Source organism: Lissotriton helveticus, chromosome 6, assembly GCF_964261635.1.
Source record: "Lissotriton helveticus chromosome 6, aLisHel1.1, whole genome shotgun sequence".
NCBI lineage: Eukaryota > Metazoa > Chordata > Amphibia > Caudata > Salamandridae > Lissotriton > Lissotriton helveticus.
Window position 1 is genome coordinate 1,738,479,309 of NC_136067.1, and position 15,818 is coordinate 1,738,495,126.

The window sequence follows — 15,818 nt, forward strand, 5'->3', positions numbered from 1 at the left end:
TAAGGAACCGCCGTCTCACAGCCACCGTGGCGTCACCTCCTGACACATTAAGGAAACACCATCTCACCTCCCCTGCACCGCGGTAAGGAACTGAGGCTTCACCACCCCTGGGGTCGTAAGGAACCAACGCCGCCCGGAGCCAGCGAAGCATCACCACCCCCAAGGTACTGTTCTTTGTGGGTCTGCTTGACTCCATGCCTGATGTCGTGCACCTCGCGGTCGGCGCCGTACTTTGGGATTTTTATCTGTCACGATGTCGTCATAACTTCAGGTGGAGTTATTTGTTGCTACAAACTTTAATTAAGTGAATACGCTATTTCTGACGATATCTTGATAACTGTATTGTGGATTTTTGTCATTTGGTCTTGTTTTGGGTTTAGATAAAGAATACTTATTCTTCTAAACTGGTGTGGTGTCCATTTGTAGTGTTTTCACTGTGTTCACAAATGCTTTACACTCTGCCTATGAGATAAGCCTGTCTGCTCGTACCAAACTACCAAGGTGGTGAGTGGGGGTTATTTTAGAAGTGTATCCCCATTACCCTGACTAGAAGCAAGGGCCCCTATTTGGACAAAGGTACTTTTCTCTGCCAACTAGAGACCCCCATTTCTAAAAGGTAGTTATACTTGTAAGATGTTACAAAGTATTTCCTAATCTATCCTATGGGACAGATAGCCTTTTAATAGTGAAAGACGAAATTGGCAGTATTTCACTATCAGGACATGTCTCACACACCAATACATGTCCTACCTTTCACATATACTGCACCATGCCCAGGGGGGTACCTTGGGTCTACCATAAAGGTGCCTTACATGTAACAAAAAAGGAAGGTTAAGGCTTGGCAAGTGGGTGCACTTGCCCGGCTCACATAGCAGTTAATAACTGTGCACAGACACTGCAGCGGCAGGTCTGAATTACCTTTTCAGGACTACTGATATCGGTGGCACAATCAGTGCTGCAGGCCCACTAGCCGCATTTGATTTACAGGCCCTGTCACACTTAGTGCACTGTACAATTGGCTTACTAGTAAATCATATATGTCAATCAGGGAAAGCCAATTGTAAACACAATTTACACAGGGAGCACTTGCACTTTGACACGGATCAGCAGTGGCAAAGTGTCCAAAGCATCTAAGCCAGCAAAACCGAAATCCATCACAGCATCAAAAATGCAGGAGGTTGAGGCAAATAGCCAGGGGAAACCATGCCAAAGATGCCAAGTCTGACATTGCCCATTACAAATATGAAGGATATCACGTGCTCCTTATTACAAGTGTAATATGGCGAACAGAATTTCCACCAAGTTTGTGTTGTGTAACCAGTCCATCAATTCTAAACCAGGCTCCATGGCAATTTTCAAAATGGACAAACTCTCATTTACATGGTATTCTTCAACTTTGCAAGGAGGAAATTCTAATCCCGCTGGCAAATGCTAACATTATGGGATGTGCATTGTGTCAAAGACAGAAATTATGCTATCTATATTCTGGGAGGGTCACTTATTAAATCAGGTAAACAAAGCAAACAGAGGTGCACCACTTCTACAATCCTAATTCGAACTTCATTTATATCCACAATGTTCTGCTAGTAGTTGAATTGTTTCTCTTTATTGCTGTATCGAAAATATGTATTAAAAAAGCCAGCCTTCGTGTTTCGTCTAAATACATGTGGACTTCTTCAGGGCACCAGAAAAATGAGAGGTTGCCGTCCTTATTTGCAAAAGAGATTTCATAGGACTGTTCATATGCAATCATTTAGAGTATAATATGAATCCGTAACTAGGTCCATCCAATGAGCCAAAGGCTTGAGGAAACAATCCTGAAAGTTCTGAAATCCACTGTTTGGAAAATTTCATCTTGTAAACACTATGTATCATTGAGCAATGTAGTTGTGCTCATTCTTTGTCGATATATAGAAGAGGGAAAAAATCCACTCATATTGGAAATAAAATGGCCTCGTGGGATTATTTTTGTTGAGCAAGGTGTCTCTTCCTGCACAAAAACAATTCTGCCTGTAACGCAGGCACCCTTGCAGAATGGTGCAAGATGCCTGCCTTGGCATAAGGTAGGCTCAAGCACACCGGTGCAGGTAAGGAGCTGAAGAGCACTATATCTTAGTAGACATGGTGCTGTTCAGCTGAGGCTACCTAGACTAGTTCAACTCTCTCAACTTTGCTTGCTGTCTTGCGATTGGTGTGGACCCCTCTTAAGTGTAGCACTCCCAATGGCCTCCAAAAGGGTAACGGACCACAACTTGCAGGGATCACTCATTGGAGACCCTGCACTCCTAAGGTGGGCATGGCCACCTATTCATATCCTAGATCCATGGATGTGACAATGCACCCAAGATTGATACAGATGACCTCATAAATATTTTGAGGCAGGGGCATGAGATCCGCAAGGTAAGCAAATGTAATTCAGTCAGGTATTGTATTCACCCTAATTGGGACTCTCAGCCTCCTCATGCAAAGCTACAGAGCCAACACCAACATCTTTGGAGAGTGGCTGATATACTGACAACTCTAGATAGGTGAATTTGAACTGAATTGTGTATGCACCTCTTTCCTGATTGTGCTGTTACATCCAGTGGAGTGCATCTTTTATAATACAGTATTTGGGAACAGTAAAAATCAGTGCCCAGTTTTTATTAATGACTAGTGTTGTTCTTGTGTGACGCAAGTTATTGCAAAGCAATGCACGTCCTTAAGGGGATTTACAATGCCATGCAATGAGCTATTTGCACTGCCTTGCATGACTTTGTAAAGAAATGTAACACAACGCAGAGGCTTGCATTGCTTTGCATTACAATTTGTTGTACTATGCGTTCCATGGATGGACCATGGGCATTTTAATGTATCAACCGATGGAATTTGATTCAATCCAGATTTGCTAAATGTAGTAAGCCTGGGATAGCGACAAAATTGTGTGCCTCTCACAGGGAGGCGTCACAAGGGGAAATGTGCTTATTTCTCCTCGTTACTTCCTCGTTCTGTAGGTGAAGCATTCTAAATCATCCAATGAAAGAGAAAATGGCCTCTTGGGATTCTTTTTGTGGAGTAAGGTGTCTCTTCCTGCACAAAAAGTATTCTGCCTGTAATGCAGGCAACACTTGCAGCATGGCGCAAGGTTGCATGCCTTGGCATAAGGCAGCCTCAAGCATACAGGTGCAGGTAGAGAGCTGAAGAGCGCAATATCTTAGTACACTTGACGCTGTTCAGCTCTCTACCTGTGCATGCCCTGCACACTGATCTATAGTGGCCCTCTGTGTCATCATGTATCCATTCGATTAAGGAAGCTGGCAGGGTGGCCAAACCTGTCAACCTAATGTCTTAGCTTTAACTGGCACATAGTTGAGACCATTTCTTATTTACTTTTGGCAGGTTTGAAGATTTCAACATATTTTAATATTATCTCTCTTGTCGTGAGTTTCTTTGATATACACTTTATGTGACATCTCACCTTACAGTTTTCTATTTCTAATTTTAACAAACTAGCGGTTTAGTTGCCTGCCGCACTTGTCATGTGAAGCAAATGGAGCATCAATTGTCGAGTAGTGGCAGGGTCTGTTTCTTTGATAGACAGCCTGAGTTTCGAAAGGGCCCTAGCCATATTAAATGAAGTAATAATTATACATTCATATTAACCTGCGATTTTACAAATCTTAGAATATTTCCGCGCGTTATTCCTTTTTCTTGAGCCTAGAGTAAAGTTAAAAATAGGTAATTGGCATAAAACGGTCACGACCTTCTACGAGAAGGTTCCCGGAGAGTTCATTAAAGCAGAAATAACAATATGTGTGTCTTGGAAATGACTGAAAAGGTCATTTAGAAATCCTTAACGGGGACTTTGGCCTTAATTGCACCAGCGGCTGAAAATGGTTTGGGAAGAGGAAGTGATGGTGAAGATAATCAGTCTTTTAAAAACCGTAGAAGGCACAGTCTCTGAACATGACAAATGGTTAGTCAGGAGGCAGCCATGCATTCAGTTCGTTAATGCCTTCACATCCAACCAAGAAAAAACTTTTAATTTTGCTTCATTACATGTCATCAGCTCAATTAAGCATTCTATTTGTAGTAAAATGCTGGCAAATTACTACTTTTTCATTTCAGCTTGCCTGGATATTTATGGCTCTTAACACTAATTTGTTTACCTTACATTGCATTTTCGCCTCTTGCTCACTCCCCCCCCCCACTGTAACCCCTATTTCACTCTATATGCTTGGACCTGATTTTAACTTATTTATTTTCACTTTCCTCATTTAATCCAGGGCGATAGTGTTTTTTTCTATATGCATTCGCATTTGGTTCCTGGCTCTGTCTTTACCTCATTTTCTCTCTCCCTTTCTCTCTCTCTAACTTCCATCATTTCTCTTAATGTTCTCTCAATGTACTTCTCTACATGAACGTCCAAATTCTCTCGAATTGGCTTACCTATTTCAGTCTAACCATTTACCCATGAAATTGTCATTGCCTATCTTCTTTATTTTTGTCCCCTCATGTCGCTCTCTTCAATTTCTTTGTTTTTTTCTCTCTCTTTCTATTGATGTCTATCTCTCGTTTTTTCTTTTATCATTTTATTTCACCCTTATTCTTACCATACCATGCCACTTCCTATTATCTGTGATCCTCTTAACGTCCCCTCGGTTATTTCTCTAGGCACAATGTTCCCTTTCTCACTAGTTTAATCTCTTCCCTCTCTCTTACCCTCTCCCCTCTTCTTATTTTTTTCACTCACTCCCCATCTCTCTGCTCTCACATTGTTTACATTTCCTTTCTTTTATCTTTAATTTTCCTCTACTACTCCCCTCTCGCCCCTCAAACATGTATACCAGTATTTATCCTCAAAACTTGTTTACTTTCCCTTAAGTCTCTCCCTCTCTTTTTCTCTCTCTTTTACTCTCCCTTTCCTATCTGTTCAATGCTATCTCTTTCTTCTGGTCTCCATCTCTGTGAATCTTATCCTCGCCTTATGTTCGTCTGTCTACCTGCCTTTCTTCGTCTTCTTTTTTTCTCTCTCTCGCTCTCTCTTGCTTTCTTTTTCTCTTATATTCTCCCCCTCTGAAAGTCTCTCCTCCCTTTCTCTCACACCTTCTTATCACACTCACTTTCTCATCTCTATGTCTCTATCTCTAGCTCCATTTCTACATCTATATCTATTTCTGTATATGTCTCTATCTCTAGCTCAAACGTTCTATATCTCTATCTCTATTATGTCTATCTTTAGCTATCTCTGTTATTTCTATATTTAGCTATTTGTATCATCTCTTTCTCTATTATCTCTGTCTCTATCTGTCTCTCACTCCTCTCATGCTTTCCCTCTCTTGACATTTCCCTCTGGATGTCTATCACATTATACATGTCTCTTCCTTTTACGTCATCTCTTCCTCTATTACTATCTCTATTTTAATCTTTCACTCATCATACACTATTATCTCATGTTCCCTCTCTCCTCTTCTTCGTATGACTCTCTCATTATCTCTATCGCACAATTTCAGTTTTACCTTCTGTCTCTCACCCGGTCTCCTTGTCTGTCTTTCTCTCTTCCCCTTATCTCCCTGTGTCTTACTGCTTCGGCTATCAGTCTCTCCTGCATATTACTTGAAATGCTGCATTTCTTATCATTTTATTCACTGCCATTTCCATATTGCTTACTAACATTGGGTACATTTTGCTGTTTTTTATTTTGCTGACAAAGTTGCATTGATGAAAGCTGATTTGCAAGGTAGATGGAACCGTGTGTGTGTAAACCTAGAATGAAATCCCCATAGCATGCTGGGATGGCAAAACGTCATGTATAAAGTGTCCCTCTTCAAAACAAAATGTAAATAAGGCTGTGTATTCTGCAGTGCAGACTGTCCGTCTTGAACCTGTCGTCCAATGAGCACCCTATTGCTTGGCTCGCCCCTTTCCCTAAATCGTCCTGTTTCTTTACGTGGCCTATGGATTATTCGGGAAATCTTAGTTTACGCTCCCTATTGTGTGTTCCTTATGGCATGCCGGGTCATTATTGAAGAGGATCACAGCAAACTGTCTGTCACAACCCTACAACTTCTTTTTTTGGGCGTGGGAGGGTGTTGCGGTACGCTCATGCAAGCCTGACGTCTAGGCTAGATGCTGTTTCATTCCTCCTTATTTTTAATTTAGCAATAAGGTTTATTTTTAGGTAAATTAAGTACACCTGACAAGCTCAAAACCAACAACACAAAACAAATGCGCAGATCACAGAATTCCAAGATGGAGGGCTACACATTTCACTACAGTCTCCTTTGCAGCATCTTGGTAAAATGACTGCTAACGCTGTTGTTATATAGGAAACCACCATTTGAATCACATAAATAGTTTTACATTGGTGCTGTCTGAATTACCCCAAAAACATGGACACACCTCATAAACAGATTTGCATCAGCACAATGTGAATTTGTGGGCGGTAAAACCTGTCAGCAGTATTGTAATGGGGCAGTGGTAAGGTGCGCGGTATTTCATTTTAGCAGCAAATTGCACCATAATGTGTTATTTTTATTGCAGCCTAAAGTAAATATAAAAATATTTTGGTGCCCAGCAGCTTAAAATAACACGGATAGGATTCACCACCGACAAATATAAAAAAAAACACCAGCATGTACCGAATTCTGTAATAGGATCTCAGCTGCACACAAATTCAAATACCTCCGACATACACAAGCATTCTTTGACACTCCCAGAATGTCTTTATTCTTGTATTCCATTGTCGGCTGGCTCCGTCAGTTACCCACAGCCTGGAGACCCTTCATTTCAGAGCTGTGTACTCCAATCTACAGTTGCAGAATACTTGGCCCAAGTTTTCATTTTAATGTCCCTGAAGCTCGCTGTTCCTGGAACCTCTTTCCAGAGTTAATTTTAGCTACTTTGACAACCTGAATTTCTTTTCTGTTCCATCAGCTGAGTCCCCGAATGACTCAAATCACGTCTCAATTCCCTAAACACATCCACACCGAATCAAGTCTGAATTGTGTCCTTTGTTTCAAATAAGTAATGTATTTCTGGTCTGAAAGGAGTTTGTACTTTCGAGTCAAGATATGTGTGTGTTTCTAAGGCGAGCTTCCCCACAGGTAGAGATTTCAAGAAGTGCCTATAATTTCGTGGAGTGGGGTTGGGGGGGGGGGGGATAAAACCAGGTGTACTGTAAAATGCGGTATAAGGGACTCTCTAGAGAAAGTGAAAACCCAGAAATATTGCTTTCAATTCTAAACAAAGAAACCCTTTCGCTTGTATTCCCACCAGGACCCAGCACGACGTGTCAAGAGGATTCATGCGCAAACCAGGGAGTGTGTTTGCAGCAGTGGGACGGCTTCAGCTGTGACTGCAGCATGACCTCGTTCAGTGGCCCACTGTGCAATGACCGTGAGTAATTCTACGCATGCTTTTTTACAGCCTTGTAGCCGCAGGGCAGAGTTGGAGGCCAGTGTCAGAGCTGCTGGCTTCCACTGGCGCTGTGTGTAATAAATGAACCATCCCCGCTGCTGCTCCAGCTGAGCAGCGATCCTCGCAGAAAATACACCCTTCAGGTAGGCCCTTTACTTCCTTGGTTGTGGAACGCCACAAATGCTACAACACATACTCCTGATCTTGTCTCACTCCTTCATGTATGCCTTGTACCCGCACAATGTTACTGTTTACTGAAAATTGCCTTGTAGTGAGTGTTTCAATCGCTTTTATGCTGCCCGTTTTAATTCGGTCTGATGGGCGCTACTTTATTTTATAGGTGACACACTTTTAGGAAAAACCAATGGCATGCTGCAGTGACAGCCTCTCCACGTTCTGTAGTGTTTTGAAGAAAACCCTGTTCCATCCAAACTCAGTAATGTTAGCAATGTTTATTTATTTTATTTAGGCGCTTTGCAAGGGGTTTACGCTGATTTTGGTGTCCCAGGACACTTTGCATTTTGGGGTCCCTGAAGAAGCTCACGATGAGGGTTTAATTAGAGTTGTGTTGGAACTGAAAATACACGTTTGTATAATTCCCATGGTTGGGGGTAACATGGTGAAATGCTTAGGTCCTGCGGGGCAAAATTAAGTCTCTGCAGTGCCTGCTGGGCAAAATGTAGGGCGTAGGGAGTACAGTTATTTGTGAGCAAATGGTGCGGCACGTAATGTTAGAGAACCTAAAGATGAAGTTGTGGCTTTTCAGCAGCTATCATTTCTACTCAAAATCAGAGAAGAAGCGATTAGTGGTCAGTGCCCCGAGACATCTCCAGAACTCTCCTTCAGATCAAAGCGGTACTTGTAAGGCATTCCAGTGCAAAGAGCTTTGAATATGTATGGACCACCTAACACATTTTCTGTGTTTCTTTAGGTAAAAGTCAAAAAGGCCCAGAGTGGCCATTGTCATATATCTGGTTAATTAACCAGGCACAAAAATGTTAATGAGGCTGCCAGGAGAGCAACTATACAATGCCTTCTACACTATGCAGTATCATGAACTGGGGTGGTTCTGTTATGGGGGAAGGGGTAATGCAGCATTGTCTTTTGAGAAGGGCATTTTGAACCCTTTAGAGATCAGTTTTTGATTACACAGTATTAGGGCTTTCCAGTACCTCATCCCTTCCAAAAGCATGATATAGAACAGAGGAGTCTTGAGAGAAGGGACTTACCAAAACTGTCCAACTAGGAAAATACTTGCTTCGCAAGAAAACCAAATGAACTTAAATAATTGTTGTTTACTGAACAATTTGACATATCTTATGCACATTTGCACTCCAAACAGCAAATCAGCTGTCAATGGAGGGATTCCACCCCATAACTAAGGCCCAGGTAAAAGCTGTGGTACGCACATTCGAAAACACTAACACCTATCTCTAAGGTGCTGATTTGAAATGATACATTAAAGTCATATCGTTGTGATAAACAGATGTTTGCACAGGGATTAGAATTGTGTAACCCATAATTTTGCACTGATACATTTTGACTCATGCAGAAATTGTTGTGGAAAGCACAAAGGAACTCCTGCAATTTATAAGCAGGATTACCCTGTATTACAAGTTGGTATGCGAGGATGACTTAGAGAACTACCAAGAGGAACTGTAAATGCTTTAGATCATTCCAGAAGTAATACTCCATTTTGCTCAGGGTTTCACCAAGATATTTTGGCTATAACAGACAAACTTTCCAGGTTAAAAACACTGAGCCCACAGTGTACTATGGATCTGGTAATCCCAATGAGGTCAATAATTCTCTTTTCCAGCCTGCTGGGACAAAGGCAGTAATCATAACGAGTTTCAAAGCCCTGTAATGAAAGTTTCAATAAAGCACAATGTTGTCCAACAAGTTCTGTTAGTGAATATACATTGACCAATGGTGTTAACTCATCAGAACTGCCTTCCTAATCTTCAGCCAACTTCCCCACGACTCACTGTACAGTATCCCAAAAAGATCTGCTGGAATTCTCCCAGACAAGCAATAGTTTCCTCCCTCATGCTACCTTTTGCATACCCCAGGTTCAGTAACACAAATCCAAACCGGTAAACAGGCTTCACTGACAGGATCCTGCACTTATTTAGCTCTATGAGTAGGCAGGAAAACTAGTTCTACCTGTCATGGAGAAAAATGCTGAAGGTAGAGGTTTAGACAGAGTAGAATAGGAATCTCTCCAATAATATGTGGCAAGTTATAAATACATATCCATTGCGGTAGTCAGCAAAGTATTCTTTGTCTGGATTTCTCAATGGTGTCCGTTAGTCAGAGTATTTTAAAAGGCTGTAAATCACTGGTGCAACAATCTATTCAGTTACCATGAAATTCCTGGGATTCTCTTTCACAGTGTTTTTTTGAGCAATCTCCTAGTCTGAGAACATGCTTTGTGAAAGAAAACACCACCAGGAGCTTCATGTTCAAAAAGTATAAAATGATGAATCTGTGACACCACTATGCAGAGGTCTGCCCTATCTTCTGACTTGATGCCCGGCCCTCAAAGTCTCCAAGTTCAAAGGAAATTTCTGCCCTAAGGTAACGATTGGCTACAGCCACCTACAGAGCAAGTCTGTACAGTGCAGTGGCATAATGCAAAATGATGCCCCCCCCCCTTTGCAGGATGTGATATGGTGCCACTCAGTCGCCCATATCTCACAAATAGTAATTGGCTATGAGATGAATAGGGCCTCCTTGAACTGTTGGGCAGCCCTAGGTGGGTTGGAGGCCCCTGTGCGCTGTAGGGGCCTGCCTTACGCCCCTGGACCATCACCTTCTTGGTGTTTCCTTTTGATTGGGGAAGATGGTATATGCTCAGTTCAGTTGCAGATGCCTAATTGGCAGGCCCAAGAGATTCCTTTTCTCCACTGAGGGCATTGTGTAGCCTGTCCACTGAAATGATGACCGGAGTGCAGGGTAACCCAAAGAGTGAAGTAAGCATACTTACAGACAGATATATGCAGGGCATCAATATGCAGTGCATCATAATGCATTTTGAGTTAGTAGTCTGAAGGCACTTCCTAACAGGAATCTTTCACCACCATTGCTCACAGGTCTCTTCAGGCCAATTTAGTTATAGGTTTAAATAACATCCTCCAAACAAAGTTACAAAGTAAAGTCGCCTTTTAATTTCTAATGCAAGATTTGTATCCTGCAGTAAAGCTGTTAGAAAAAAATGTAAACTGAAAATGTCTGATCAAATTTAAAATCTGATCAGGCAATTATACCATTTACTCCTGCATTCCATACCTGTAATCTGTACAACTGTGCCTTTAACCTGCATACTGACAACTGCTGTACAGGAGTGACATTTCTGCCTATTTGGAAATTAAGCGATCCTGCAAACAGAACAAACATGGTTGAATTTGTTCAGCAGGTTTCAGCTACTGCAGAGTTCAAAGTATCAATGCAATAAAATGAGGGAATCAACGCAAAAAGATAAGAGAAATGAACCTGAGGCTATCAGAATCATGATCTCAAATATGGTCAAGGAGATGGTAGAGTTGGGGACTTCCTCAGAGGGCATTTATCCGCTATACTCAAAATAGACACAAACATCTCAAATACGCTGTTAGCAGCAAAGCATGTACTGTTGGTGAGCTGTGTTAACCCCTTCCACGTGGGGCTAATTCCCCCGTGGTGTCGGGGGGAGGGGCCGCGCATGCGCTGCGGTACTCATGACGAGTCCAGCTCGTCATGCTGCACAGTGGAACTTTGCTCATGACGAGCTGCACTCGTCATGACTCCGCCCACTCCTTGAGAACGCCCGCACAGGCAGGGAATTCGCCGCACATGGGAGGGCCACAGCAGCTATGACGAGCTCAGCTCGTTATGTGCACAGCTCCACTGTGCCTCATGACGAGCTGAGCTCGTCATAAGCATGGAAGGGGTGACCATAAAATACCTACATTGTAAACGTGGTAAGCAAGAATGTGATCTTTGCTGGGGTTGGGAAAGGTATTGCTCAACATTCCAAAAAAAGTTGACAGTTTATGAAGCTTTGGGGCCCCCGACTGTTTACATTTTGTCCAGGGACTTAAAATATCTCCTATGGCCCGAAATACTGTGCATACTGCACATTAGGGAAGCCATTTCAGACTGCGGGGATGAGACTGGCATAGCATGGGTAGAACTTCCCAAAGATGGATGGCCTCTGAGTGGAACTGTGATATCATGAATACGAGTGGGGGTGGGAATATTTTCTGAGCCATCAATTGCGATTTTACATGCACGCGCAATGCCGGCTGTAACATATTATCTGAAGCCTTATGCATCCAAAACTCAAGAAAATATGATTTAAACCTTAACTAATATCCCTACATTAACGTTTGGTTCAACCTGTCAGTGATACATGGTGAAATGTGACATTGATTTAGGATGGCTACCTGCTTAAAGCTTTTATGGGGGAACAACAATAAAGTTGCAAGGTCCTATTTGAGTTGCATGAGGAAAATCTTTGAGGCAGCCTGCATGACACACAACGTAAACACAATGTATATAGAAAATATTGATATGAACATGTATTACCTGATTATGTTTAAATTCCAAGAACGTGTGTGCTGCTGTAAGGAAGAGCAAAATAAAATATTATTGGTGGGCATTATTTCCCAGCTACTGAGGAAATGGAACAGACAGAATGTTGCACGATGTTACAATGACGTAAATCACTCCTCCTATTAGATTTTAAGTTACGTGGTCCTCTGAAGCTGGGAATCAATGCTATACTGTCCATAGGCTACAATCTAAATACTAAAGGACTTGGTAAGGTGCACGAGATACCTCGAATTTACAGCAAAACACAATGCAATGCTTCTTGTGATAAACCTATTACCTAATTATAAAGTGTGCTAGAGTTATGGTAAAGTATTCACTTTCAAGATCAGCGTCAGCCATCTTAAACCTTGGACTATAGCTTAGCACCTAAATAAAGCCCCTTCCATGAAAGCCTAGACCAGTCTATGTATCATGTTAAGTACCTTGCACAAGCAGTGTATTGTATTATTCATTTTATTGCACCCTGTTCAGCAGCGTCTTCATTCAGCCTTGTGAAAAATCAATAACAGAAGCTTGGAAGTATCACTTACAGCTTCCTTGGCTTGAAGTAGATCCAAGTACTAAATATTCAAAGGAATGTTTTTCATTTCTTGAATAAGTAGAGACAAGAAACACACAGATTTTATAGAAGAGGACTTCCCTGCTGTGCCTGCCTGAGCCTGCAGCACAGCTACTCTTTCTTGTTAATACAATGTTTGATCCCTTGTGGCGTTTTAATGCATATTATTTGCCTCCAGAGCATTCTCTAAAAATTTGATCTATGATTCTTCTATTACAGTGGTTAATGTTAGAAGTATAGTGTTCGTGGTTTATTAGTTTGGGTGTTTTGGTGTCCACCACAAGTATAACAGTCACTATCCTGGTATGTCCATTTAAAGGTTTCAGTAAGTTAAACTTGAGCTAAACCCCTGATAGCTAAGGCACAGAGCAGCGAAGCTTAACCTAACAAAAATGTGTAAAGCATTTAGAAGTACCAAAACAGTTACAAGTCAAAAACACAACACGCTAAAAACCTCATTCCATTTTTAGAAAAAATGGAAAAACAGTAAAACAACAGAATCTAGTAGTGAGAACCAGAGATATGAATTATTAAAGATTTAAGTGAGAAAGCATCAAAAAGCATAAAGCGCAGATGGCAGTTAACCCCTTCTATGCTTGTGATGGAACCACTCCGTCACGAGCCACGGGTGGCGTGTGCTCATGACGGAGTGGTTCTGTCATGCCGCGGCCGCTGTGCGGGCGAATTAGTGAGTGGGCGGAGCCATGATGGAACAACTCCGTTATAAGCACAGCCCGCCTTTGGCTCGTGACGGAATGGTTCTGCCACAAGCATGGTGGCGCCGCGCGACCCCCTTTCCCCCCCAGCGCCGCGGCGGAATTACCGCTGCGGCCATGGGGTTAAAGGTCATGGTAGACTGCGCTCCAGGCACAATTTCAGACCGTCTGCAGTGCGCTGTGAGCTGGATATATCAAGTATATTGGCCCTAGTGAAAGTCTAGAAGTCAAACATTTGAAAAGTCCCACTGGTGTGCAGGAAAAGCTTTCAAAAGTTTCCAAATTCTCTGGTGCCCAAACAACAACAGGGGTGTACTTCTAAGGCCCGAGGACCTACGGTGAGGCAACCAGAGACTCAGAGGGTGTCAGGCAGAGGCCACCAGCAAAGGCCACTATAAGTTACAGATGCCACACTCAGAAAGGGGGGGGGAGTCCAGTCTTTTAGCGCTCCTCTCTCATAACAGACAGCAGGTGCAGTACTTCTTCTGTTCTTCCACAGGCCCAGAAATTGTTTTGAGGAAGAATGGATGAGGGTTCTGCTTTGTAGCGTTCACCTGCCTGTGGGATACCCTAAGACATTCCTTGACCTCTCTGACCAATGGAGTAATTGCTCCTAGGCTATTGCCTACCTACTTTTTCAGTAGTTCCTGTTTTTCTAGTACAAACAGGCCCACATTGAAATGTGCCAGGACAAATCCAAGACAGTAAAGGACTTTACTCACATTAAACCAGGGCTCTAAAGACGGTGTGTGTGTAAGGGAGTGGACAATGGTAATCACCAGATCCCTCTGACAGCTAAACCTAAAACCCAGTTTGAAAGAGGCACTGTACCCACAACCCCAGAGACAGAAGTCGGGCAGAAAAAAAACAGGGTCCTTCAACAACCAGGGAGAAGATGCACAAGAATTATTGTGGCTTCATGTTATCTTCCTTTTAAGTGTGTCAAAGTGATACATATGGATCATCAGACTTGTTAGTTAGTATTTGGCCTTGTGGTGTCAACAGAATGCTCACAGCACCTACCCTGTATATTCTGTTAAGGTCAGAGGAGCCTTTTGGTCAGCCTATTGTATGCTCTTTGGAGGAATTTTGCACTTCTTTCAGCCTGAGTTCAAACTGGGCGTTGGCGGAGGTTAATGCAAATTATTCTTCTGACAGTTCAGGCAGGTAAAGAGTTAGGGCCAGATGTAGGTAGCTTCAATTTAGCGAGTCCTTAATAGCGATTTTTATTGAATCGCTATTAAGGACTCGCTAAATGGAATGTAGGTAGGAGTCGTTAAAATATTAGCAATTCCTTAACATTCCTTAATAACGAATTGATCGTTGAGATTCGTTATTAAGGAATACCTAGCCATTCATTCCTATGGGCTACCGAATCGCTAATAGTGGGAGATATTTCAAGGGTGCCAGGGTGACCAAAGGACACCCTATTGCACCCCTGAATGGTGCATGTGTGCACATATGGCTCATGTTCATGCCCTAAGGGCATGGGTGTGCCACATGGCACATTTCAAAAAGCAAAAAAGTGCTTTTTGAAAGGAAATCCCTACTTACCACCAACTTGAAGTTGGTGGTAAATAGCGATTCCTTAAGGCTGAAGTGCACTGTTTTTAGTCGTACGAACATTGCATTTAAGGAATCGGTATTTCCGATTCCTTAAATGTAAGAGCAAAATAAGGAATTGCTATTTTGCGATTCCTTAATTTGCATGTAGGTTTAAAGTCACCTAAATTGCACTCAGCCAAATACCGGGCGGTAACGCAGAAATGTAACGAATTTCGGTGTTACCAACCGGTATTTAGCCACCTACGTCTGGCCCTAAGTTTCTTAAAAGTTACATTTCCTTTATATTTATTGAAAATTTGACTTTGTCATTACATTAGATATGTAATACCTTTTAAAAATAGTGGTTTTATTGTTTTTCTAGTTTGTCCTGTTCCTGAATTAAAATCTTTGTATTGTAATCTGTACTAAATATAGGACAGCTAAGCCTGCCACAGTGAAAAATACTTTTGGGCCTGGTCACTGTAGGGACATGGTAATGACATTTTTCTACCGGTCCAACATTTAAATAACATGGAATATACCTCATTGGAAAAAGGTGTACATGGGGTGACTAATATTTAAAAGGGAGGTTTTTACCTGTCAAAAAGGGTCACCCTTCTGGTTTTGCACTGCAGCAGTCAGGCTACAATGATAGGCCCAAGGTCATGTTTTCCTGTTTTAAACTAGTGGATGGCACAATACGTTCTGCAGTCCACAAGTGTGATTTTAACTCTCTATGTCATAGATACATTTTCTGCTCCATATACTATGGCCCTAAAAGAATGTTAAATAAGGGTAGCAAGGATTAGCCAATTTCTACATGTTGTATGGGTCAGAGCACTTACACCGGGCACCGGACAACAGTGTCCCTGTGTGCAGCATCTAAAAATCAACAATACAATTGAGGAAATAAATGGAGGGGATCAGGTAAATAGGAGCAAATTCTCACAGAAACATAGTGATAGAGCAATTTAAAGTCACCTTCAACCCTCTCTCAAAATCGT

General features: G+C 42.1%; 1 protein-coding gene across 19 annotated transcripts in view; it reads left to right on the forward strand.

Annotated features, from left to right (window-relative positions):
* The window catches only part of NRXN1 (neurexin 1), a 1,652,744-nt gene that overhangs the window by 1,097,655 nt on the left and 539,271 nt on the right, over positions 1–15,818 (forward strand). For all 19 annotated transcript variants that reach the window (XM_078649604.1, XM_078649606.1, XM_078649614.1 and 16 more), the window contains one exon: positions 7,258–7,377. In XM_078649604.1, coding sequence (XP_078505730.1) covers positions 7,258–7,377 — 120 coding nt within the window. The remainder of the gene's footprint in view (positions 1–7,257; positions 7,378–15,818) is intronic.